This window comes from Argentina silus (assembly GCF_951799395.1).
Source record: "Argentina silus genome assembly, chromosome: 17".
In the NCBI taxonomy this organism is placed as follows: Eukaryota; Metazoa; Chordata; class Actinopteri; order Argentiniformes; family Argentinidae; genus Argentina; species Argentina silus.
Genome location: NC_139671.1, coordinates 18285143 through 18312642, shown reverse-complemented (window position 1 = coordinate 18312642; position 27500 = coordinate 18285143). Strand labels below are relative to the sequence as shown.

Sequence of the window (27500 nt, the reverse complement as noted above, 5' to 3'; positions counted from 1 at the left end):
GATGATAGGAATGGATAAAAGGGGGAAAGGATAAAAGTGTGTGTGTGTGTGTGTGTGTGTGTGTGTGTGTGTGTGTGTGTGTGTTTACGCAAGACCCATAGACAGAAAGAGGGAGAGAGAGAGAGTGAGAGAGGTACTTATGGGAAGGATAAGCATCCAAGGATAGGAGGGGCGCTCACGACTGAAAGCGCCCAGAAAATGTGCTCCACGCTTGGGCAGCGGAGCAGGGCCTGACCCCCCCCCCCCCCCCCTCCTCCTCCTCCTCCTCCTCTCTGGAGCCATAGTCTGGTGATCTGAATCTAAGCTCACTCACTGTGACTGAAGAGAAAAACACAGGCCAAATCTAACATGACTCCCTATGCTTCATATAATCATATAATGGGGTGTGGTGTGCAACTCCCGGTGTGTGTGTGTGTGTGTGTGTGTGTGTGTGTGTGTGTGTGTGTGTCAGTGTCTCTGGTGTATTGTGTTAAACCGTTATATTCGAACGCACCTGTTAGCCAAACAAAACAAATATGGACAAAGAAAAGAAAATATCGTCTTGTATCAAAACATATCGTATCATATTTACCACGCTGTACAAAAGCAGCGCACAGGGAAATTATTGGTATGAACACAGTACTTCTTACGTTTGTACAAATTACAAATATGTACAAATTTGTACAAATAAACATGTCATTTTTTCGATGCCCTCCAAAAAGAACAAACGCACTGAAGTGGTGGGACACAGGAAGGAGAATGATGTCACACAGGAAGTACAATCTTGCGTGGCGGCGTGGTTACCGGGGGGATGACGAAGAGCTCGCTGCCGATCAGGTCAAACAGCCTCACGGTGCCGGTGCTGTCTGAGTACGCCAACAGGGTGCAGTCAGGGCTCCACGCCACCTTACGCCACGGAGGGCTGGGGTCCTTAGGCACTGGAAGAGATAACACACACAGGGTGGATGATATACACACACACACACACACACACACACACACACACACACACACACACACACACACACACACACACACACACGGTGGAAGATACATACACACGTTCACATACACAGTGTAAGATACACATGCGCGCGCGCACACACACACACACACACACACACACACACACACACACACACACACACACACACACACACACACACACACACACACACACACACACACACACACACACACACCCTCTTCTTCCTCCCAATAACAGTTGGATAGATCAGGACAGTCCACGTTTGCCTAGATGAGAGGAGCTCTGTGAATAATAATCCCTCTGCCAGAGAGGAGCAGTGTGATGAATACCTACAGGAACAAGTGGTTAAGCTAAAAGCATAAATCAACTGTGGCGAGCAGGGGTCTAATTAATCTACAGATGATAGCCTGCGTAGAATATGGCTGAATGGGTGACACACACACACACACACACACACACACACACACACACACACACACACACACACACACACACACAGAGACACACACAGAGACACACACAGTATCTTAGCTGATTCAGAAATCATAAATCGTGGGAGCATTTCTATTTAATGTATGTATTTTCCCGTAGGCTTATTCAGCAGTGCTGCGAGGCCATCCGTATCCCTGGGAGACAAAGTGTCCCCGGCACTTCCTGCCGGAGACGACATCACTTCCTCTCCGAACTAGCAATCTGGGCCCAACGATTTCATCCATTTCATTCCCTTTCCTTGATGTCATCACTGGTCTAAGGTGATTGGATGGATCACTGCATTGCTCGCACCAATCGTTTCACTGTCAGATCAGTGAAATATACTTCCCATCTCCCTGTTTTAAGGGATATTAAACAGGAAGCTGGAATGGGGTAGGAAGGAGGGAGGGTTCGGTTGCCCCGCCCCCTAGGTATCAGACGACTTTCCTAGGGGTGCGTCCCAATGCTCTCTCCTCTCGTCCTCCTTCCTCCCTTTTCAAAACACATTGGAGACAAAGATCGGAGGTTCCTTCACTTAGGTAGGGACGGGAAAGCGAGGACGCGAGGAACAGATTATTGGAATGCACCCCCTAGCCTAGTTACAAATCTCCTCCCAAACCCCTGCAGGGCGTTCTTAACAGATAGGAAGAGTTTCATACTGTTACACGAGGCTCCTACATCACATGGTGAGAGAGAGAGAGAGAGAGAGAGAGAGAGAGAAAAAGGGAGAGAGAGAGATTGGGAGGGGGAGAGAGAGAGAGAGAATGAGAGAGAGATAGAGAAAATGAGAGAGAATGAGAGAGAGATAGAGAGAGAGGAGGAGGGAGAGAGCAAAATGGAAGACACCCACTGAGAAAAATAATAGCTCCCCAAAATATGACGGCCCAGCTATCAGACAGCGTCCCCGGGAAGCAGGCAATTTAACACACCTCCGAGCCATTCAGGAGAGAGACGCGGAGAGCGAGTTAAGGCAATGAGACTGTGTTCTCCTCTCATTCCCCCTCTCTCTCACACTCTCATATTCTCTCTCTCTCTCTCTCTTTCTCCCCCCCCCCCCCATCCCCACTTCGCACCCTGTATCCACCCCTATCTCTCCTCTCATCCCCCCCCCCCCCCCCGTGCCCTCTCCCTCTCCCTCTCTCTCTCTCTCTCCCTATTATGAGTTCTATTTTGTTGTTTGCGGCTGAAAGAGCCCCATTTCCACATAGATGGCTTTTTAGGGTGAGGTGGAAAATTGGATGTCACTGTCCCTGGCTTTCCTGTGTCTCTGCGGGGGGAATGACACCCCGACGCTGCATAGAAGCCCTATCAAAAGACGAACAGCGGCATTTATCAGAGCTCAACTCTCATGAATTATGTACGGGGGAGGGGGAGGGGGAGGGAGAGGGGGAGGGGGAGCAACAGGAGGACACACACACACACACATATATATACAATATCTCATAGACACACGCAGACAGATGAAAAACACACACAAGAAAAACACGCACGCACTCTCTCTGTCTCTCGCACACACACACACAGCCTCTGAGACAGGCAGTCAGGCACCGACACACACACCCATCGACACATGCACACAGAAAGAAAAACACTTACACAAACAGAGTCCGACCCAAATAAAACCCAAATAAACCCATAGAGGCAGATGGACATCAAGCGCATGCAGACACACACACGCGCGCACGCACACGCACACACACCCACACCCACACCCACACCCACACACACCCACACATACATACACCCACACACACACCCCCACACACACACACACACACACACACACACACACACACACACACACACACACACACACACACACCCATTGAAACTGAATGCTATTAAGGGTTGGATCACAGAGAAATCCATTAAGACAAATCTCCGTGAAATGAAATGAGTTGAAAAATGAAATGAAAGGAGATGAAATAGGAGAGCGGCCAGAGTTTACCCAGGCCCAGAGTTTACCCATGCCCAGAGGCTACGGGGATACACACTATAAACCATCATTAAACTGAGGCCGCAAACACTGGGTGGACCGTAACAGAGGAGGAGGAGGAGGAGGAGGAGGAGGGGGGGGGGGCCGAGAGAGAGAGATAGACAGAGAAGGAGAGAGAGAGAGGAAGGGGGAGGGGAGACCGAGAGAGAGAGAGAGAGAGAATAACAGAGAACGAGAGAGAGAGAGGGGGGGGGTAGAGAGAAGGGGAGAGAGAGAGAGAGAGAGAGAGAGAGAGAGAGAGAGAGAAAGAGAGAATGGACAGGACCATTGTGGAGTGTAAGCATTGGCACAATCTGAGGATTACAGTATGAAAGTAACTATAGAGTTCGACAATGAACCCAGAGATTGGTATCGACCGGTTTTCAATTGCTGTATCTGTGTGTGTGTGTATGTGTGAGTGTGAGAGTGTGAGAGTGTGAGAGTGTGAGAGTGTGAGAGTGTGCGTGTGAGTGTGCGTGAGTGTGTGTGTGATATCTGAGAGAAATGGAAAAGTTGGGGAAGAGCTTGTGGTGAGAACGATTCAAACCCACAGCAGTCGATTTCCGCAGCATATCAAATGATCAGAGCCATTTCTTTTCTGGGAGTGAGTGAGTTTTAATTACTGCGACTGACAGCGAAGGGGATGAGGGTAGTGGATGATTAGACTGACAGCGAAGGGGATGAGGGTAGTGGATGATTAGACTGACAGTGAAGGGGATGAGGGTAGTGGATGATTAGACTGACAGTGAAGGGGATGAGGGTAGTGGATGATTAGATCGGCTTCTCACATTCCGATTAACAACAAGTCAATATGAGGCTTAGAGTCTGAGGGATTTACACACACACACACACACACACACACACACACACACACACACACACACTTTATTAGGAACACTATACTAATACTGGGAAGCGCCTCCCTTTATTAGGAACACTGTACTAATACTGGGTAGGGCCTCCCTTTATTAGAACACTATACTAATACTGGGTAGGGCCTCCCTTTGCTCTCAAAACAGCCTCAATTCTTCGTGGCATTGATTCCACAAGATGTCAGAAACATTCCTTTGATATTCTGGTCCATGATGACATGATTGCATCACGCAATTGCTGTAGATTTTTCAGGTGCACTTTCAAGCTGTGAATCTCCCGTCCCAAATCACCACATCCCAAAGGTGTTCTATTGGATTCAGATCCGGTGACTGGGAAGGCCACTGAAGAACACTGAACTCATTGTCATGTTCATGAAACCAGTTTGAGACGACTTTTGCTTTGTGACATGGTGCATTATCATGCTGGAAGTAGCCATTAGAAGATGGGTAAATTGCGGTCATGAAGGGATGCACATGGTCAGCAACAATACTCAAACAGGCTGTGGCATTCAAGCGATGATTGATTGGTATTAACGGGCCCAAAGTGTGCCAAGAAAACATTCCCCACACCATTACACCACCTCCACCATGAGAAGGTGTACAGGTGTTCCTAATAAAGAGCTCAGTGAGTGTACATACTGTACACAACACACACAGTCACTGTACACATACAAATATGCCACAATACTATCTCTCTCTCACACACACACACACACACACACACACACACACACACACGTATAAAGCCCACTGTCATGCTGTTGGTGAGATATGGTTATTCTCCCGTCAGTCAGAGTGAGATATGTAAGTCATAAAGCCTTACCCTGGCACTTCCCAATGACTGAGCCAAAGTCATCCCTCGCAGACCTGGGGGGAGCGCACACGCACACACACACACACACACACACACACACACACACACACACACACACACACACACACACACACACAGTATAGTATTAATACATCGATAAAAGAAAATCAACACACAGGCATGATATAAATGCATGAATCATAGTTGCTGCCCCTGCGGCTTTCACAATCAGCCTTAACACACACACACACACACACACACACAGAGATGAATGTGGATCATAACAGCCTGTGATTGAGTGTGGCTGCGTATTAACACCATTGTTCAAACACAATAGGCCATCAGCACAATGGATAAGACCTTGACCAACAACCCCCCCCCCTCCCCCCGCACCAAGTGAGCTGCATTGATAAAATACAAGAAACATATCAAAGCGTATATTAATTCTAGTTTTGTGAATGGTAATGTGTCTATCATGTGTTTATAATGCGTTTATAAAACGACACATAGGGTTGTTTATAGAGAGCGTTAACCTAAAAAACAAATTACCTTGTATAGTGCCTCTGGAGGGTAGCCAGTAGTGTATATGCCAGGTGTATTAATATTGATTTTGATTTCAATTTCACTCGGTTTCATACATTTCGGTTTTTGTCATTACACAGAATTGCTGACGGGAGGATTTCTAGGAAGTGTACAGGGGAAATTGGTTACTAAAAAACACACACACACAATATCTCAAAGACAGACACACACACACACACATGTGCGCACACACACACACACACACACACACACACACACACGCACACGCACGCACGCTCGCACACACAATATCTCAAAGACACACACGCGCACGCACGTGCGCACACACACACACACCTCCCAACACACACACCTCCCTATCCGTTCTCCAAATCAAGCTGAGCAGCGTGTTTTCAGGAGCCAAGGCAAACACCTTCGATGGCCTGGACGTGACAAATCACCCCATTAATGACCTCACGCCACCTAAACAGCACCAGGGTGGAGCTTCATAATTACCTGATCTCCACACACTGATCCTGGACCACAGCCAGCAGCTTCCCATTACTGTAGAGAGAGGGGGGGGGGGACAGTGAGATAGAGAGAGAGAGAGAGAGGGAGAAAGGGAGAGAGAGGGGGAGAGAGGGGGAGGAAGAGTGAGAGATTAAATAGAGGGATCAAACATTTCAGACTAAATGAACATCAGCAGCATCAATCGGCTGTGCTTAACACTGTCTTACATGGGTGAATCAATAGCCAATTAAAAGCTGCCTCTCTGGTCGCTTTGTTTGTTTTAATGGGAGTAATTAGATGATTGGCTGAGAGGATATGAACTTTGAGAGAATGCCAGGAAGAGGCTTAGACCTTGTCCAAAACAAAGTGCTCAATAAGTAGTCATGCATTTTGTTTAAGTGTGTGTATGGTTGTAAGTGTGTGTGTGTGTGTGTGTGTGTGTGTGTGTGTGTGTGTGTGTGTGTGTGTGTGTGTGTGTGTTATAGAGTGAGTGAGTGAGTATGTGCGTGTGTGCGCATGTGTGTGTGAGTGAGTGTGAGTGAGTGAGTGTGTTTGTGTGTGTGTAAGTGAGTGAGTGAGTGAGTGTGTGTGTGTGTAAGTGAGTGTGTGAGATAGAGAGTGAGTGTGTGTGTGTAAGTGAGTGTGTGAGATAGAGAGTGTGTGTGTGTGTGTGTGTTAGGGACTGACTATGAGAGTGTGTGAGTGTATAGTGTACCTTGCTAGCACCAGCTGCCAGTTGATCTGTTTGCTGGCGAGTCGCACCAGACCGGGGGGCAGCGAGGAACTGGAGGGGCTAGGTCACATCATCATACAGTCATCCATTCATTCATTAAAAGACCCTCGTTTCACTCCATTATATGTAAACAAATGTAATTGTAAACAAAACACTGCATAGCTTCAAAACGTGGTTACAACTACCACGGTCAGGCCTTGTATCCATAGCTCCGTCTATGAATTTGAGGGGGGTTATATTTCTCCAGTCCCATCCCTCAGCTGTTTACCAAACAAAGTGGCGAGGTGCCTTCGCTTCGTGCGTTTACGCCATTATTTAGTTGTTTGTTTATGCACAATAAATAGTTACCACAATATCCTCAATAAGAAATGAAACAGTCAACAAGAGAGCCAACATGACACACAGACAGGTATTCTTCTGTCAAACCACCAAATTACACACTGTTGGGTCCAATCCAACCGAAGGCCACTTCATGGTCCATCTGTTTAGCCCCAACCAGTGAAATAAAGACAATTAAGCTATACCACAGAGGTCCACACATCAGACCGGGGTTCAAATAGTAGGCTGAAATCATTTCCAACACTTAGCTGTGCTTGATTGAGTTTTCCTGGCACAATGGAAGAAAAGGGAATAGTCCCAAAAGTGCAAACCCTGCCCATCTGGCACTCCAGGGCAGGCTCAGGCAAACGCTCGGTATATTTTCCTGTCTGAGAGGAGTGAGACAGGAAAAGCCTGAGGAGTTGTTCAATATTGAAGCAGGTTATTGATGGTCGTGGCTAACACCCAGCTGGGAGGATAAGTAGGCTGGGGTGCTGAGACTTTATTGCCTCCGTGCCCGGGCCTCTGGAGCCATCCATTATATCCCTCACTTCGCTGGTGTGGATCAGGGTCGGAGTGGCAGTCCCTTTAAACTCATTCAACTGAGGAGCTTAGGCCCATTTGACGAGTTCTCATTGCGTACGCAATGTATTGTGGTCGTGTCGGTGTAAGAGTTAATGTAGGTGTTCAAGAGAAAATGGAAAATGTCAATAAAGTTTTCAATTCAAATTAGAGAGGGAGCATGTGTTCTAATCTGAAAACTCTCTGCCTTTGCTTTCTCTGTGTCGACTCTCTCCTTTACATAAGTGTGAAAGGGATGGAAATGGAATCCAGCCCAGCTTGACTATGCTGGCATGAAAGGACGCAGCAGACCCAATTTAAAATTTGAAACACAAAAATGTTGAATTACTTCCAGGGGCTCTACAAGATTACTACAAATGCGTGATATAATTACAGCATGAACGGATGCATTGATAGTCTACCAAAACAAGTTATCAGACCAACTAAAGTAGGCTAAGAATTGTGTGTGTTTTGTGTAAGGAGCAACAACCCCCCTCCTACCCCCCACCCAAGGCTTGAGAGTCTTGAAAACATACACATGAAAACATACACATCTGACAGCGGTGCATTCGAACTACCTCCAACATAGGCCCAATCAATGCAACATGACCGACTTACCTGTACCACAGATAGTGTAGAATGAATCTGAACGGACCTGCAAGAAATTGATTACAAACATATACAGTATGTCTCAATGTCATTCATTACATGATGAGCTGTGTTACTAAATTAAAAACAACATATGCTTGTTTTCACATGACCGCCGATACATTAGAAATAACCAAACACGCTCAATCATCTTACCCGTCACTGCCTTTGCAATTACAGATGAGTTGCGCTCCTTGTTGCCTCGCAACTGCAAAGCACAGAACATGTAAACAGTTATCAAACTGTTCTATTTGGGTATGTTTTCTATATATTTTGTAGAAACCCTAGCTTTCCCCAAAACCTATAGGCTACTCAGCAATTCCCATATATGCCAATAAAGCGTTTGTAAAATAAATGAATGAATGGATTAAAGCACAGCGTTGAACAACATGTTCTTTCTTTCTGCTTGTTTGAGCTCGTAAATTCACTTTAATGGTTAGCTACACATATCAACGGTCATTGCAGATGTTAAGAGCCATAACTTGTTAGCATGAAACAGACTTGTTATCACTGCTTGTTGTGCGACGTGGCTACGCCAGCTGCGGAGCATCTCCACGAAGCAAAGTTGAAGTGTGCCCAAAATTCACTTAACGGAACATGCCATTTCTGCCTACCAGACTAAATACTCTCCAAAGTTGATTCTGGACAAACCTGAGTGTCGGTCTCGGGTGGCCATTCTGTATTTATAAGTAAATCGTACAAAATGTTCTCATCTTCGCCTTCAATATTGCTGTCATCGGCCATGTTTGCTTTAAGCGGCTGTCAAAAACGACGGTATTCCATGTGGTACAAAAGTAATAGTTCAGAAGTCGCGTTTTGTTTAACCGGCATGAAATATAACCAACATAATGCATGCTTTTACGATAGTGTTGATGCTTTATAGGTATACATATACGTAGAATCAATTTAAATTACATTTAAAAATTAAAAAGAATGAATCTAATACATTATAGCAACACTTTATAGAAATCGAAAGGTCGGAACTAACAGCAGGGTGGAGTGACTACTACTCCGATCATTTTAAACTGTGGTAATCTGTCAACATTTCTGAACACGTTACATCCGGTTTAGCTGAAGTCGTATGCAAACATGGCAGCGTTTTCTGGTAAGAATTCAAATGAATTGTACTGTTTAACACAGTTTTAGGTGCTGAATTATAGTTTAACATGATATATCTATATTTGAAGCACACGTTCTTCTGCGAGTTGGGTCAATATCTGCACCTTTGCTCAACAGAAATGGGCGTTATGCCTGAAATCGCCCAAGCTGTAGAGGAGATGGACTGGTTGTAAGTGGACTGGTCGCGTTATGGTTTCTTGTCACTTGTTTAGTACCTACCCTTACCGAGATATTAAACTCGACATTGTAATATATAAAGGCATCATTAGCCGTGACTGTCATCTAATATCTCGCTATGATATTTCAGACTCCCCACTGACATTCAGGCCGAGTCCATTCCATTGATTCTTGGAGGTGGAGATGTCCTCATGGTAAGAAACAAGAATGACATCGCATTCGATAAGCTTCCCCTGTCTAGTGACTCATTCATCCATGTCAAGTTGCTGTAAAGTGTTGAAAGTCTACGGTCAAAGAATTGACGCATCCGTTTGTCATTGGCAGGCTGCAGAGACTGGTAGCGGCAAGACTGGGGTAAGTACAAGACTGATTCCACAGGCTCCAGTTATCAAGCAGAATCGGAATCAGAATTATTTTATTTGGCCAAGTATATTTGCACATACAGGAAATTGACTTGGTGAGGTTGGTGCATGGGACATAAAAAAACAATAGCAAACATTGACAAGAAATGTACAAAATAGCAATATTAACAAAATAGCAATAACAAATTTACAAAAAAAAGAACAGCAGAACAATACATTTTGTAAGCTGTGCCCATACCAAGCCCATACCAAGACTCTTGTGGAGGAAAAATAGAGGCTACACCCTGATTTACACTACAGAGCTGAGCTGTACTGGGCTGACCTGGTTCCGCGTCCACCATAGTTGCTGAAACAGTGCTGGAAAGGAGTGTGAGAGTAACCTATCCCAGCCTGCATGGCGTGTTTCGGGTCGGCTCTGTAGTGCGTAAAGCCCCTGTCTGGTTCTCCTCTGAAAGTAACACTGTTTCGCGAGTGAAATATTATGAATTAGATTAGAATCCTCATACTATACATGTCTCCAGGAATCATATTGGCCTATACTGCCCTACAGTACTATGTTCATATAGATGTCATTAATGGAGGCCCTTTTAGTTCTGTTCAAATTGGAAGTCTCACAGATTGCACCTTTTTAATATCCGCCCCCCTCTCTCCCTTTCTCCCTCTAGGCCTTCAGTATCCCGGTGATCCAGATCGTGTATGAGACGCTGAAGGATCAGCAGGAGGGGAAGACGGGCAGGGCCGCCGTGAAGACGGGAGGGGCCGGTATGAGAGGCGGCCATTTTGTATTTGTTCAGTTGAATCTTACACCCTGATCCCACTCCAGAGCCTGGCCGAACTGAGCTGAACCGAGCCAATCAAGCTTATACGGCCATTTTTTTTCCGGACAATGTTGTCTCATCCAGGACTACAGGCTCAAACTGTGTCCAAGGAACGGGCCCATAAAGTCCTCTTGCTATATTTATATTGTGTGTCTGTTTTTATTTTTTCCTTAGTGTTTAACAAGTGGCAGATGAACCCTTATGACAGAAGTACAGCCTTTGGTGAGTCTGAGATTACAAAATGAAAGGTCTGGTTTTTATCAAATGATTTTGAGTAGGATTGCATGAAAACAACAGTAGAGGGCGCTGCAATCAGATTTTGACTTGTCTTCTTCCCCCTCTCTCTCGCTTGCTCTCTCTCTCTGTGTCTCTCTCTCTCTCTCTCTCTCTCTCTCTCTCTCTCTCTCTCTCTCTCTCCAGCTATCGGGCCTGATGGAATGTGTTGCCAGAGCAGGGAGTTCAAGGAGTGGCACGGCTGTCGTTCCACCAAAGGTGTAACCAAGGGTAAGAGTTGGTGATGGATGAACTGCTCCTAGATCAGTGGCTATGGGGTGTTGAACTGCTCCTAGATCAGTGGTTATGGAGATATAACTGCTCCTAGATCAGTGGCCCTGGAGGTAGAACTGCTCCTAGATCTGTGGTTATGGGGTATTGAACTGCTCCTAGATCAGTGGCTATGGAACAGAACTGCTCCTAGATCAGTGGCTATGGAACAGAACTGCTCCTAGATCAGTGGCTATGGGGCGTAGAACTGCTCCTAGATCAGTGACTATTGGGCGTAGAACTGCTCCTAGATCAGTGACTGTGGGGTATAGAACTGGGCCATCTGTTAAACCACTGTGCTGAGAACACTGGAGAAAAAGGACAGTCATGTATTGTAAAGTAAATGAATGCTCTCTCTTCTTCCCTCCCTCTCTCTATCATTCTCTCTACCCCTCTCTCTCTCTCTCTCTCTCTCTCTAGGGAAACACTACTATGAGGTGTCGTGTCATGACCAGGGTCTGTGTCGGATTGGCTGGTCTACCAGCCAGGCAGCTCTGGATTTGGGTGAGCCCCCATCCCCCCCTACCCCCCCATCCACACACACACACTAGCAGGACAATTCAACACTTTTTTTTTTTTTCTTTTTTCTTTTTTTATCTTAAAAATGAATAATCTAGCTTTTTGAGCTTTATGAAGCTCTGCATTGGGGTGTTGAATCATTGTGTTCTCTTTTGTTCTTAGGCACTGATAAGTATGGGTTCGGCTTTGGAGGTACCGGAAAGAAGTCCCACAATAAGCAGTTTGACAGTTACGGAGATGTGAGCAGCATAGGGAAAAGCACCCTCAAATATATCCTTTTAAATGTGTGCGAGTGAGTTGGTAGAGCACATAATGTCGCTGGCAACCCTTGTGTTGTGGGTTTGATTCCCCTGTAGGACCATATATACAAAAAGATGGGGTTGGGACAGTTTTCACTCATCTCTTTCACCCTTCCTTTTCCCGTAGGAGTTCACCATGCATGACTGTATCGGGTGCTACCTCGATTTAGACAACGGACATGTGTCCTTCTCCAAAAATGGTGAGCCACGGTTTCCCTTCTCCTTGTTTTAAAAGAAATGCGACCCAGAATGAGGCTCGTTTCTTTGCCCAACCTTCACAATTGCTCACGGTGAAAGTGGAAGGAACAGTTCACCACCAGTCACGCTCTGTTCTCTGAGAAAAGAGCAAAAACAACAAAAACATGAAAATACTGGGTTCCCCTTGTTGGTCCACTAGATATGACATCACAATGGGGGGAGCGCTCATCACTCGAGACGGTCTGAAGACCTATCAACACGTCGACCTCCTCGGGCACTGGCTTGCCATTGGCCTTTCAGGCTTGATGATAGGTCTTCAGACGGTCTCGCGTGATGAGCACTCCCCCGTAGTGATGTCATATCTCGTGGACCAACTGAAAGGGAACCGCGGTTACATTCATAACCTTAGGTTTATGTCGAAAGTTATCGTGTTTACATTTTTTTTAAATACATTTTTGGGGCTAGAATTGATTGTATATGACTACTACCCAGGCCACACACCGTTTTCAACAAGTTGGTGTTTCCACTTCAGTTCCTCTTAACCTCAAATCCTTCAGAACAAATTCTCTTTTGCAATGACCTGGTATATATATGATATATTGTTATATATTAAAGCATATACATTATTTATAACTTGACACCAAATTTTACAATTTTACACTAATATATATGTTTATATTTTGTTAGCCCACCATTTATATGGTCATTAATTTGTGCGTACTCCGATTTACTTCCTGGAATAGTCTCTTAGTGATCATCATGACAATATTTCAGGAAGCAAATCAAAACTTGCTGTTAGGATATCTTTGAGGCTCTCTGATGCAAAGAAATGATATTTTGGGACCATATCGAGAAATAAACCAAACCAGTATTTTTCAGTAAAATTCCAGGGATATGAAGCCCAGCCAGGCTACTTTTAACACAGCTCTCTTTCACAGATGAGTTAGGGTAACTATCTCGCACTCTCTCTCTCTCTTTCGCTCGCTCTCTCTCTCTCTCTCTCTCTTATTTCTCCCCCTCTTTCTCTTTCTTTCTCTCCTCTCAGGCACTGACCTAGGTCTGGCCTTTGATGTCCCCCAACACCTAAAGAACCAGCCCTTCTTTGCCTCCTGTGTGCTCAAGGTAACCACATACAACACATTTACACCAAAAACTGTGTGTGTGTCAACCCAAACTTTATTGACACACACATTGTCTCCTTATGCTGTATACACACGATGTCATGGTGAATTTCATTTATATTATATTAATTATTTCATATTTATATTTTCAAACAGCCATGAAGTGAATGGCTCTTTTCCCCCTCTCTGTCTCTGTTCCAGAATGCAGAGCTGAAGTTTAACTTTGGGGGGGAGGAGTTTAAGAACGCCCCCAAGAGTGGCTTCACGGCTCTGGACCAGGCACTAGAGACACAGGCGGTCAAGTCCAGTCAGACAGGTTTTTGGGTTCATCAACTTTCACTATTGGTCTTGACACACACACACACACACTGGCATATGCCTCTCCATATTGCTCTGTATTTGTTTTGGGCTGTAATTGTTTGATGATAATGTCCCTTAGTGCATGCACCTCTAGAGGTACTGTGTCTTGTCCAGACCGTGGTTCATGGCTGTGTGGTGCTCTCCCTCCCTCCTGCCTCTGCAGGCAGTGCCAAGGTGAGTCAGGTGAAGGCCGTGTCCAACGCCCCCAAAGCCCTCATCATTGAGCCTTCTAAAGAGCTGGCTGAGCAGACCCTCAACAATGTCAACCTCTGCAAGAAATATGTCGACAACCCCAAACTCAGGTAGGTGTGTGTGTGTGCGTGCCTGTGTGTGTGCGTGCCTGTGTGTGTGCGGGCCTGTGTGTGTGCGGGCCTGTGTGTTGCAGTGAGTAACTGTGTGTAACGCTGTCATTGCAGAGATCTGCTGATCATCGGGGGGGTGCCAGCCAAAGATCAGCTGGCTGTCCTTGAGCAGGGGGTAGGTCGCTTCAGCTCACCGCCACTGGAATCATCACACGGAGTTAGGTTGACACACACACTAGTGTCACGCTCCATACACACTCAAACCTTGTCACTTTATCAATCTCTCTACATTTCTCCTCTCTCTCTCTCTCTCTCTCTCTCCCCCCTGTCTCTCTCTCTCTCTCTCCCCCTGTCTCTCTCTCTCTCTCCCCCCCTATCTCTCTCTCTCTCTCTCTCTCTCTCTCTCTCTCTCTCTCTCTCAGGTTGACATCGTAGTGGGAACTCCAGGGAGGTTAGATGACCTCATATCTACAGGGAAACTCACTCTGTCCCAAGTGCGCTTCCTGGTCCTGGATGAGTGTGTATGTACAATGACTCTCTGCACTCCGGAATGTTAAAGATACACTACACAAGTTTATTTGCCTATTGTTTACCTCACATTTTGTGTAACATCAATCCATTTCTTGTGTCCTTAAAGGACACAATCCTTAGTTTTCAGCTTACAAACGTTGGCAAAATAAGTTTATGGGCATTGGGAGGTGTGCTCCTCTTTCACCAATGAGATCATTTTGGGGGGTGTTATTTCAGACTATTCAGGGGATCCATTTTGGTTCAAGAGCTCCCCCAGAGGCAAAATCCCCCATAATGTAACAGGCTTTCTGCTATAGTCTTTCTGCTGTGTGGCAGGCAGCTGGATCTCTTACCCTCGGTAAGTTCTCGTCTCTCCCCAGGATGGCCTCCTCTCTGCTGGATACACAGACTTCATCATGAGGGTCTACAACCAGATCCCCCAGGTCACCTCCGACGGCAAGAGACTGCAGGTACACGCCTGTGTCCGTCTGTCTGTCTGTCCATGCGTTTCATTGAGTGTCTGTCTGTCTGTTTCATTGAGCGTCTGTCCTCTCCTCCAGGTCATAGTGTCTCTTCTGTCTGTCCTCTCCTCCAGGTGATAGTGTGCTCTGCGACGCTCCACTCCTTCGACGTGAAGAAGCTGTCGGAACGCGTCATGCACTTCCCCACCTGGGTGGACCTGAAGGGGGAGGACTCTGTCCCCGAGACCGTCCATCACGTGGTCGTCCCCGTCAACCCCAAACATGACCGCCTCTGGGAGAGGCTGGGCAAGAACCACATCCGGGTCAGTCTGGGGGGGGGTGGGGGTCAAGCCAATTGCTTCCGGGTCGATGGAGGGTCATAGAATAACACACGGGCCCCCTTCTCAATCCTCCTCAAACTGTCTGTGCTCATCTTGATGGTTGTAAAGGAGCCTAAACACGTCTTATCTTGGTGTAGCCTCTTTGACACTACCTATGAAAGACAACGCCATGGATGTATAGATGGGTTAACCCTAACCCTAACCCTGTGTTAGATAGTGAAGCCTCCGTTCCTTACCTCCCTGACTCTGTTTCAGACGGATGAGGTCCACTCCAAGGACAACACCAGGCCAGGAGCCAACAGCTCAGGTTAGAACTACATGCAGATTGTATGTTCTATTTTATTCTATTTCTATGGTCTGACCCTTTACTTGTGGCTCTGTGGGCCTTCTGTACTGCTGACATCCTAACTGCTGTCTTTTTACTGATGTGTGTGTCCTCTCTCTCTCTCTCTCTCTCTCTCTGTGTGTGTCTGTGTCTCTGTCTCTGTGTGTGTGCGTGTAGAGATGTGGTCAGAGGCCATCAAGTTGCTGAAGGGGGAGTACACGGTCAGAGCCATCAAAGAGCACAACATGGACCAGGCCATTATCTTCTGTCGAACCAAGATCGACTGTGACAACATGGAGCAGTACTTTATACAGCAGGGGGGAGGTGAGTTCCACTCCAACACTACAAGGCCCTAGCGGCTAGGGTTAGGGCCTAGCCTGTCACTGTGGAGACGGAATTATATGCCACTGCTTAGGGAGTTATTTGATGTTCACTCGTGTTGTATAAGCATTACATATACGTTCACGTGTTTTAGTAACGTGTATAGCTTACCTCACGCGTATTGCAACAAGATGTCTTCCAGTTTGAGGGAAATATGCATCGGGATAGTGGCTAACCTCTCTCTCTCTCTTGTTGGATCACAATATGTGGATGATGGTTGGAGGGGGGACCCCCTGCAAGGTCTTTCTAGCTGAGTAGACTGACTGTTATCCATTTACATTCATGGCATTTAGCAGACGCCTTTATCCAAAGCGACTTACAACAAATACATTTGTTTAAGTAAGTGAATCGTCTATCCAACAGTCGTCATAAGACAAAGTAATCAATGCTCACACCAGGGGCCATTGGCAGTCGTAATGCCAGAAGGCATTTTTTTTATTTTTTTTATTTATTATTTATTAACAGGAGAGAACTTGTACAGGGGTGAAGAGGTCTCTAGGGTTAAGGTTAGTACAGGGAGGGTAGTGGGGGTGAAGAGGTCTCTAGGAGGGACTGTTAAGATGTAGCCTGAAGAGATGGGTTTTCAATCTACGGTGGAAGATCGGTAGTGACTCTGCAGTCCTGACAACAGTGGGAAGCTGATTCCACCAGCGGGGCACCAGGACAGTGAAAAGCCGTGACCGAGTGGCGCGGCCGCTGCATCCACGTAGAGGCGGCAGTGCCAAGCGGGCAGCCGAGGTGGAAGAGTGGAGTGATCAGTCAGGGGGGGTTTGGGGGCTGACCATTGCTTGCAAGTAGGGAGGGGCTGTTCCCTTTTCCGCCCAATAGGCGAGCACCAGGGTCTTGAATCTGATGCGAGCTGCTACCGGGAGCCAGTGAAGGGTGCGGAGGAGGGGTGTGACATGGGAGAATTTGGGGAGATTGAACACCAGACGAGCGGCAGCGTTCTGGATGAGCTGCAGAGGTCTGATGGCGGAGGCGGGGAGTCCGGCCAAGATCCCCAACCTCAATATGCCCTCCCTCAAGGCGGACCCGTAAACTATATACATACCTGAGGGTTGCCGTAATGCTTTGAGTTTACTCCCCTTGCATATGCCTGAATAAAGCTTAATTGTGACTACAGACTGAACTCTGAGTAATGAGTAGCATTTATAAGTTGTATTCAAGAATCGATGGCTATCATATAACTTATTTAAAAGTCAAAAAGTTGATGTGCCAGTCCCAGATTGCCCCTTTTAATATATATATATATATATATATATATATATAATACTTATATAATATAATTATATATTTATTTATTTAGGGTTATAGTTATAATAAATATTTTATATATATTTATTATATTTATTTATATATATATATATATATTTGTTTTAATATTTGAATGGACTGTGCATACAAAATATGGTTCCCAGCATGCTACATATTCCACGCAACAAACAATGTAAATCTTTCACTCACTCACACTCTCTCTCTCTCTCCTTCAGGCCCAGATAGAAAAGGCCACCAGTTGTCCTGCGTCTGTCTCCATGGTGACCGAAAGCCCAATGAACGCAAAGGCAACTTGGAGAGATTCAAGGTAAACCAAGTCAACTAAATTATATATTCCACGGTGGAAGAGATACCATTACATTATTATTAATTATTATTATGGTCAATCGCTTTAGTCTCTCTGTTTTATCGACTTCCTGTTGGTCTTCACAGAAACAGGAAGTGAAGTTCCTGATCTGTACGGACGTGGCTGCCAGGGGTATCGACATACACGGAGTTCCCTACGGTAAGAGGACTGGGTCAATCTGGACACACACACACACACATCAAGACTAATGACAACACAGAAGTAACATAACATCAACTAATGACTATCGGTAACACTTTACATCAAGCATACAGGCGTAATGTGTTATAACTCATAAAAGACATGTATGCTTCCCTCCATGTCTTTATAATGTCTCATAATATGTTCTATGTTTAAGCTGGCGACTAGTATTTCTGGTGATTTTGCCTCCATTTTGATTGTGGGCAATCCTTGATCTGTTTCAGTGATTAACGTGACCCTGCCTGACGAAAAGCAAAACTACGTCCATCGCATCGGCAGGGTGGGGAGGGCTGAGAGGTGAGCCGTCTCCCACCCAAATGTCGTATTATTAATAGTAATAATAGTAACAATAATAATAACGCATTTATTTTTTAAAGCATTTTCCTTAGTACTCAAAGATACTCCATTCCATGGAGAGAACCAGGATAGATAGACGGATAGATTTAAAAAGTCAAACAAAGCGCAGTCCCTAAAAACAACAAAAACAATTGTTAAAGACTTAAAGCAAGTTTATAAAGACGGGTTTTGAGGGATCGTTAGAAGGGAAAGAGAAGCACTGGCCTCGGCTGTAGACAAGACACTTCAGGCAAGAACTACTGAGAAGCCTCTGGGATTAAAAGCGATGCTTCGTCCTCTCTTTTTTTTGTCTTCTCTCCATCTTTCAGAATGGGGTTAGCCATCTCTTTGGTTGCCATGGAGAAAGAGAAGGTAAGGGAAACTGCTGAGTATGTATCCATTACCCGTGTATTTGTGAACCATATGTATGTGTGAGAGTATTTACATTTGTGTATGTGTGTGCACACGCACAAGTGTGTTTATGAAACGTGTCTGAGTGTATTTACATTTGTGTGTGTGTGTGTGTGTGTGTGTGTGTGTGTGTGTGTGTGTGTGTGTGTGTGTGTGTGTGTGTGTGTAACCTGTGTGTAGGTGTGGTACCATGTCTGTGCTAACCGGGGTCGAGGCTGCTACAACACCAGACTAAAGGAGGATGGAGGATGCACCATCTGGTACAACGAGAAGGAGGTGAGGATGGAGTTCACGCGCGATTCTGCTTGGGTTGAATGTTTCTAGAACCTCCTCTTTATTAGTCCAGGCTTGTAATCTCAAGGAGACCGTCTCTCTAAATGGAGACACAGTTTTTGCGGTTTGCTTCAGGACATGATACCTTACAGCCAGAGATGAGGATCGACAAAGAGAATCCAGCATGATATGATGTCCATAGCAATGACACCTTTCATCCCCCGCCCCCCCCCCCCCCCCCCCCCCCCAGCTTCTGTCAGACATAGAGGAGCATCTGAAGTGCACCATCACCCAGTGTGAGCCGGACATCAAAGTGCCCCTGGACGACTTTGATGGGAAAGTCACCTACGGCAAGCGCAGAGCAACAGGAGGTGTGTGTGTGTCTGTGTGTGTGTGTCTGTTATAATGTTGATCTGTATCAGTATCCCGCTCTAGTTTTAGACATCAGGAGAGACAACTCTCAAGTTCTTGGTATCTCTGAGAATGGTCGATGTTGACCTTTGACCCTTCCCCCTAGGTGGTAACTATAAAGGTCATGTGGACGTGCTGGCCCCCACCGTCCACGAGCTGGCCAACCTGGAGAGAGAAGCCCAGACCTCCTTCCTCCACCTGGGCTACCTCCCCAACCAGCTCTTCAGAGCCTTCTGACCACATCACACCTGCAAACTTAACCAGTCATCACCACATTGGTTATAATGCCCACGCAGTTCATCAAGAAAAAAAACTAGAAAAAAAAACAGTCATCCTATGCAAGGCCTACCTTTTTTTTCATAAATAAACCAACCTGGTCTGAAGATTCACCTCTACGGGGGCTGTTCGGTGGGGATAACAAAGTATAAGGTAGAATGTTTCAAAAACGGAAATGGTTATAGGTTAGAAAGCTGACACAAGTCTTTATTCGACGTGGTAAAAAAAGCATACTCTGTTCCACACACTTTCTACCGGAATGTTCAGCAACATTGCCCACCAGAATAACTTCCTGGTTTACCCGTCTGTGGAGCCCCCTCTTATCTGGCATGCATACGCCCTCCAAAGAGAAGAGGCCCAGCTTGCTTATGCTAACTAACAAGCTAACAATATCCTAGCTTGTCAGTTAGGATATGCCAACTGACAAGCTAGGATATGCCAACTGACAAGCTAGGATATGCCAACTGACAAGCGAGGATATGACAACTGACAAGCTGGGATATGCTAACTGACAAGCTAGGATATGCTAACTGACACTACCAAATAGTGGAGTATACAGCGCAACATGCTGTAGTTTTGATTTATTCATTGTTAAGCTCTGAGCTCTGGCAAGGTTTGAAATATAAGTTTAATTAACTAGTTTCCATGATCTGGAATAAAACATGTGAATGATTTAATTGTTTATTGTTTTCCTTGAGAAGGAGTGATTCATAAAAAAAAATACATTTGAGTTGAGCTGTCTTTGAATATAATTCCTGCCTGAATAAAGAGGAAAATTCGATCAATTCAGTCGCCTACGTCATCTTTTTTTCTAATGTTATTGTTACATTTTATTTCAATGTTGTTGTTGTTGTTTTTTTTTAAACATGTTTAGCCTATTAAACACTAAGGGGCTATCCAGTGCCAGCGCTCGTTCAGTGTGGCACGGTAATGGACAGGACATGGTAAATGGACAGGACACGGTAAATGACAGGACGGGACAAGGTAAAGGACACATGGCCCATTACAGCCCTGTTAGGGCGGGAACTGAAGTAAAAAATAAAATGCAATACCACCACTGAGTCAACAGGCTTTGTTGGGTAACGTAACGATAGCATGCTCTCAACACGGTCAATACCTAAAACTGACCCTAGCCCTAACCACAATTTAACCAATTCATATAACATCGGTTGGCCTGTCAGCTGTTTTTTTTCTTAATATGATGTGCAGCCAGCTGAGCAAACAGCCTGATAAATACAATGTGAAATAAAATATATGTGCCACCGGTTTGTATGTGTTCCTTTTGATTCCTTTGTGGCTTATATCACATTCCAACAATTGATTGCATGGCAAATAAAGCATTGTATGTTTTGTTTTGTTTGTGAGTAACTCATGTCTGTGATCAGGATGAGTGAACAGAGCTGCTGTTCCATGTCCTGTCGGTAAGGGGGCAGCAGAGAGCAGAGATAGTGGCCACAGGGGCTTAGTCAATGGAGTGATTCGTATTGAGCGCCGCAGATAGAAATATAGTGGACACACACACACACGCGCGCGCGTACGTCTTGGTCAATAGCCTTTTGTTTTGCCAAGTGCAAATACCTTCCTTGGTAATTATGTGGAGCGTTGACTATGTCCTGACCTTGAATGCGTACGGTTGAAATGTTAAGGGAATAGACATACAGATGCCTTTAGCCGGGCATGCCCACATTGGAGCAGGAGCCGGCTAACAGCGACGCCCATTTCCCATTTTACATACGCCCTTTTCGGTTTCTCCTCCCACCGATCGAGAGAGAACGTCAGCGCTCCGTGTAGTGGAGGTGTTTCTTATCATCTGGCGATACGCTCACTCATGTAGGTTAACGCAACAGGTTTAAACACCATATGTTTCATTTGGGAATGAAGAAATAACCTCGTTCAAAACGAAATAAGGATTACCGGAGTTTTTTTTTTTTTTAAACCGCTGTTTCACTGACATCTGAAAGGTAAGGCGTTATTATTAATGAAATTCATAAGAGAATTGCCGACTAGAATGCATAAAAGCGTGTCCCTTTACTTTTAACAAACGAGGAGACCTATTTGCGTGGAAGAATAAAAAATATTGGTATATTTTGTGTATAAGCGATGGCTGTGTCGTTCTTACAACGGCAATTGCATTTAATTGAGTGTCAACCTGAACCTCCGTATCCTGCTGGTACATCCTGAAACAACATTGTGGTTATTCGCCAAAGTCGTCTGAAATTTGACCCACTAAAACCTCTTCAGAGACTGCGTTTGGCACTGCCTCAAATATCATACTCGTTGTCCTGCTTTAACATATGTCAAAAATAACAATAGCGCATCTAGACACCGCCTATTTCCCGGGAGGGTTAATGTCGACAAGGGTGAGAGCGACTGCAAATCACCGCAAGTATAGTAGTAGGCGCCTGGCTCGCTGGGTCAATGGAAATGTATTCAGCAGAAGTTGATTGCTCTCCTCATTGATAAATCATCCACTTTCTGTACACCTTGAACAGCTCTTATCACCAATAAAGCAATTCATGGCATGATAAAAAAAATACATTCCATATTGCACACTGATAATCATTATCTCGTTCTCACTAGGTCACATGACTTTATTTGGGTCATCAAGTTTATTATGTGTGTTAGGCAACTGGTTCGCTATCCTCTCTGGGCTGTCTCATTTTGAATGCCCTCTTAATCTAAGAAGTCTTGTAAGTGGATTGCTTCAGCTGGTGCCCTGCAATTGCAAGGTGCTTGTGTTTTTGCATGAGCAAACCGTAATGGTCATTTTTCTGTTAGCAGAAGTGTTTATCTTCTGTATTCCTGTTCCAAATCAGTTGGGTGAAAACCAAGACACACTGCAGCCTTCAAGGGCCGGAGATAGGAGTGCTTGACGTAGACCTGTGTGTGTGTGTGTGTGTGTGTGTGTGTGTGTGTGTGTGTGTGTGTGTTCCTGACTCTTTGCTGAAGAGGCAAAGTCCCAGACAAGACTGTTGCCCACCTACCTGCCAAGTAAAACAAATCATTATGTAACACACACAAACAGGGTACTGCTACTCAATGTTATAAACTTGTTTGTGAACTTGTTTGTAAGGTGTAAGCAAAAGAGTGAGGAAGGAGAGGGAGATCCATCACTCTCCATGTTAGGGTCATCATTAGTTATGTAGCCATTTATTATTGTCCATGAGAGAGAGAGAGAGAGAGAGAGAGAGGTGGGGCGGGAAGAGAGAGAGGAGGGGTGGGAAGAGAGAGAGGAGGGGTGGGAAGAGAGAGAGGAGGGGCGGGAGGAGAGAGAGAGGAGGGGTGGGAAGAGAGAGAGGAGGGGCGGGAAGAGAGAGAGGAGGGGCGGGAAGAGAGAGGGGGCGGGAATCAGGTGGTTTAGGTGAACCATTCCTGGAGTTGACCCAGAAAGATATGAAAAGGACATATATATATATATATAATAATTCTGCTACTGTAGAGGATACATTGTGTCCCAAATTCTCACCTGCAACAAAGCAAATGGAAGTGTGTGTGTGTGTGTGTGTGTGTGTGTGTGTGTGTGTGTGTGTGTGTGTGTGTGTGTGTGTGTGTGTGTGTTTCTCCTACTCTCATGCTCTACTGAATAGGCAGACATACACATACACAGAGGCCTCTTTCTCTTCTGGTTCTGCAGCGCTTCCTGGCCTGTGTCTCGTAGAACAGGGTCCCCCTCTGTGTGAGGAGCGTGTCACACACACACACACACACACACACACACGAACAAACACAGCAAACACAGGTGTCAATCAGCATGCATACACAGAGTCAAAGGACGTTTGTGAGGGAAGAGTACAGGCTATCACATGGGACACACACACACACACACACACACACTCCTCTATTCTCTCCTTGGGTTCACCCCAATAGTCTAGAGTGGCTTCCTCTCCTTTCCTTCAACCTAAACTGATGAGACAGGTTAAAACAAGTCCCCTATGTTCATCCCATCCACCATAATGCCTTCACCTAGCATTGCTGAATGATCAGTGCAGGTGAAGGAGAGGAGATCAGGAAAGGAAGCCACTTTAGACTGTTGGGGTGAACCCAAGGAGAGAATGGAGGAGCGTGAGCGTGAGTGTGTGTGTGTGTGTGTGTGTGTGTGTGTGTGTGTGTGTGTGTGTGTGTGTGTGTGTGTGTGTGTGTGTGTGTGTGTCTTCCCTCGTATACAAACAGGGGAGGATCCATCTGTAGAGGCCAGAGATACAACAACAGCACATCTCAGGGCACTGGCAGGAGTGTGTTTGTGTGCAAATGTGCTTAACGACAGTCAGATACACACACACACACAGAGTGATGCTATAGTGTATTTATATTTGTGTGTCTGTATGTGTGTGTGTGTGTGTAAACAAACCTCAGGGCACTATTAAGAGTGTATTTGTGTACGTTAGCTACACACACACACACACACACCACAGGGGATGCTGATACCTTCTGTCACTCCCTGAGGTCTGTCACAAGGTTATAACATCATACCATAGGGCCCAAGCTAATGCAGTAGTCTGGTGACCTCCATGTATACACAAACACACGTGCGTGCGTGCGTGCGTCTGTGTGTGTGTGTGTGTGTATGTGTATGTGTATGTGTGTGTGTATGTGTGTGTGTGTGTGTGTGTGTGTGTGTGTGTGTGTCTCTCTCTACCCCCCATTCCCTCTTCTTAACTCTAATACCAGTCAACCTTGCTTTTTGCTCTATAACAACTGACCTTGTTACATTACATTTTGAACACTTCAGTGTGTGTGTGTGTGTGTGTGTGTGTGTGTGTGTGTGTTCTAGAGAGAGGTTCATTACTCTTAAGTAATTGGTGGAAGTGTCTCTGTGTAGAGAGTGATTTATACCACAACTACATTTACCCACCAGGCTTTCACACGGGAAGAGAGGGAGAGGGAGAGGGAGAGGGAGAGAGCAAAGAGGGGAAGAGAAGGGCGGGATGAAGGCATGGTAGAAAGAGAGGAAGAGTATGTGTGAGGGAAGGAGAGAGAGGGGGAAACTAAAGGGATTGTAAATAGACAGCGGGAGTGAGGGGGAGGGAAGGAGAGATGGATGAGAAATCAAAGGAGAGTTCAAGAGCAATGGTGAGAGGGATAGAATTAGAAGAGAGAGGAAAATGGAGAGAGCGAGAGAGAAAGGATGGATAGGATGAAGGGAAGCGACGGAGAAGAGTGATGTGTGAGTGATGGGGAGAGGAACGAACAGATTAAGTCTGAGGAGATGGGAATGAAAAGAGAAATGTGGCATTCGGAATAAGGGATTGAAAGAGAAAGAGATTGAATCTCCATTCAATCTCTTTCTGTTTCAATCCCTTGAAAGAGAAAGAGTGGGGGAGGAAAACGGAGAGAGAGAGATAGAGGATGGATAACGTAAGGGGTAAGAGGGGGAGACAGAGAACACTGAAATGTGAGGAAAGGAGAGAGAGACAGAGACAGAGAGAGAGAGGGAGAGAGAGAGTTTAAGAGGGAGAGAGGTGGAGAGAGGGAGAGGGAGAGAGTTTAAGAGGGAGAGAGGTGGAGAGAGAGAGAGGGAGAGAGTTTAAGAGGGAGAGAGGTGGAGAAGAGGAGAGAACGCGGGAGGGGATTGGGTGCATTCCAGGTCGACTAGAAGGAGATGACACTGCACATCAACAAATGGTTGCGTCCTGCGTCACGGACGACACACTCCTCCTCCGGGATCAGACTCCCCTGTCATATGATGCTGTTTTTGAGTTGAACCCCTTGTCAATATCATTACACATATTGTATTCATCCCCATGGGGCAGTTGTGTCTATCAGTGGTTTCTGCATGCAAGGGAAACAAAATGGGGGGAAATGCTTTTCTTTTTTCTTTTTTTACGTTTTTTACGTTACGTTATTTTGTTGTGTGGGGTAGTCCCACTGTTGTATATTTTTTCAGTTATTGGACAGAGACAGTGGAGAGACAGGAAAGTAAGGAGGAGAGGGTATGTCAGAAGGGCATGGGCCAGATATGAACCCATGCCACCATGGGCATATGTGTGCACTGTAGGCTGTGGTGCTAGACCACTGGACCACCCCAGGTGTGGCCACAGGAAAAATGCATTCTAACGAAGAAATAAGATAATATATATGCCATTTAGCTGACGCTTTTATCCAAAGCGACTTACATTGCAGTGAATGCATACATTTCAGTATATATGGTCCCAGCGGGAATCAAACCCATAACCTAAGCGTTGTTAGTGCCATGCTCTACCAACTGAGCCACAGAGGACCACATCGAGAGAGAGAGAGAGAGAGAGAGTTTCAACTTGGCTACAAATGCATTGAGTGAAAAGGCTCGAAGGAGAGAGAGAAGAACACAGGAACAGTAATTAACGTTTGCTGTACTGAAATGTGAAAAGCCATATCACCTATCATATCATATATTCCAAGCTCGGAATATTTCACGCATGACCCGTTATTTCACGTCTCTCCCGTTTCCGCAAGGCATCCATCCCAGCGATCCCACTTTGGAATTCCATCAGAGGTAACCTAAACCGTGTTCAGGGACGCAGAACGAAAGTCATTCAGATAAACTTTAATGACATGCAAATGAGATGCTTGTGGTATGAAAATGTCATTGAGAATGAGGAACAGACTCAATATCAGCAGTGTGTTATGATTACTAATGATATGTCCTGTGGTACACACACACACACACACACACACACACACACTGTGCACTGACAACTATCATATGCAGGTAATAGGATTTCCCTACGGCGAGTTGTAATGTTTGCATAGGACTTAAGATATGAATACACTATAGTATATCGAAACCACACACACACACACACACATACACACACACATACACCCTCACACAGCAAACCTGATAAGGCCCAGGAGTGCGTCTCAATAGTCTACAATGGCTGGCTTCCTCTTCTTTCACTTGTCTCCTTGTCTTGTTCCTTCAACTGCACTGAAATGAACCCAACTTCATATGAGGGAAAAGCAAAGCCCCTGATTGGCCATATTGCTTTCAGCTACAGTACTGTCTGCTCAGTTCCTCTCAGACAAAGGAGAGGAGGCAAGGAGAAGGAGAGGAGGCGAGGAGAGGAAGCTGCCGTAGACTATTGGGATGTATAATCCTTCTCCAGGGATTTTGAATGGCCGTCCTCATATACTTTGCTGTATTGTGGTCGAGACACAACTGAGGACTTTAGAAACGAGCTGAAGAAGGACACGAGTGATCATTATCTCTCACAGAGTGTGTGTGTGTGTGTGTGTGTGTGTGTGTGTGTGTGTGTGTGTGTGTGTGTGTGTGTGTGTGTGTGTGTGTGTCGCGTCCTTTTCCAAGCATGTGTTATAGATAGATCGAGGTCTGCATAAATCGAGGTGTGTGTGTGTCTGTGTCTGCCTAAGTGTTGCTCCATGCGTGCGCCTTTTTGAGTAGTGAGACTGCCTGAAAGCCTATTTTCAAGGAGAGGTGGAATTGGAATTGAGCGAGGGAGGAAATTAGAAAGAGGAGAGGAGAGGTTGAATTGAAAAAAAGCGAGGGAGAGAGACTGTTGGGTTGACTGACCGACCGTGTCTGTTCACAAGTCCACAGTGATTTACTGCCTAGTTTCTAGCCTTTAATTTTTTCATAATTTCATGTTCCCTCTTTCACATTTCCTCTCTCTATTTTTGACCTCCCTCTGTCTTTCCCCTCTCCTCCCTCTCTTTCCCCTCTCCTCCCTCTGTCTTTCCCCTCTCCTTCCTCTGTCTTTCCCCTCTCCTTCCTCTGTCTTTCCCCTCTCCTCCCTCTGTCTTTCCC

At 45.6% G+C, this 27500-nt stretch overlaps 3 protein-coding genes across 3 annotated transcripts in view; 2 read left to right on the top strand and 1 right to left on the bottom strand.

The window, feature by feature from the left end:
- nbas (NBAS subunit of NRZ tethering complex) overlaps positions 1–9142 on the bottom strand; it is a 138181-nt gene extending 129039 nt beyond the window's left edge. The window contains 7 exon segments of the mRNA XM_083689392.1: positions 784–917; positions 5109–5152; positions 6138–6185; positions 6847–6924; positions 8362–8398; positions 8548–8599; positions 9043–9142. Coding sequence (XP_083545518.1) covers positions 784–917; positions 5109–5152; positions 6138–6185; positions 6847–6924; positions 8362–8398; positions 8548–8599; positions 9043–9135 — 486 coding nt within the window. The 5' untranslated portion in view covers positions 9136–9142.
- A 311-nt stretch (positions 9143–9453) lies between these two features.
- On the top strand, positions 9454–20535 carry ddx1 (DEAD (Asp-Glu-Ala-Asp) box helicase 1). Its single transcript, XM_083688944.1, has 26 exons — positions 9454–9496; positions 9628–9679; positions 9818–9881; positions 10012–10041; positions 10715–10811; positions 11042–11089; positions 11288–11371; positions 11831–11914; positions 12092–12168; positions 12356–12428; positions 13472–13548; positions 13749–13863; positions 14071–14209; positions 14324–14384; positions 14632–14730; positions 15100–15189; positions 15315–15503; positions 15777–15828; positions 16024–16170; positions 17718–17809; positions 17935–18007; positions 18274–18346; positions 18715–18757; positions 18977–19072; positions 19320–19440; positions 19587–20535. The coding sequence occupies exons 1-26, from the start codon at positions 9481–9483 to the stop codon at positions 19715–19717; spliced, it is 2223 nt and encodes a 740-aa protein (XP_083545070.1). The 5' UTR covers positions 9454–9480; the 3' UTR covers positions 19718–20535.
- Positions 20536–21582: 1047 nt separating this feature from the next.
- LOC310818162 (intersectin-2-like) overlaps positions 21583–27500 on the top strand; it is a 45007-nt gene continuing 39089 nt past the window's right edge. Inside the window, exon 1 of the mRNA XM_083688961.1 lies at positions 21583–21717. The gene's annotated coding sequence lies outside the window, so the exon portion shown is untranslated. The remainder of the gene's footprint in view (positions 21718–27500) is intronic.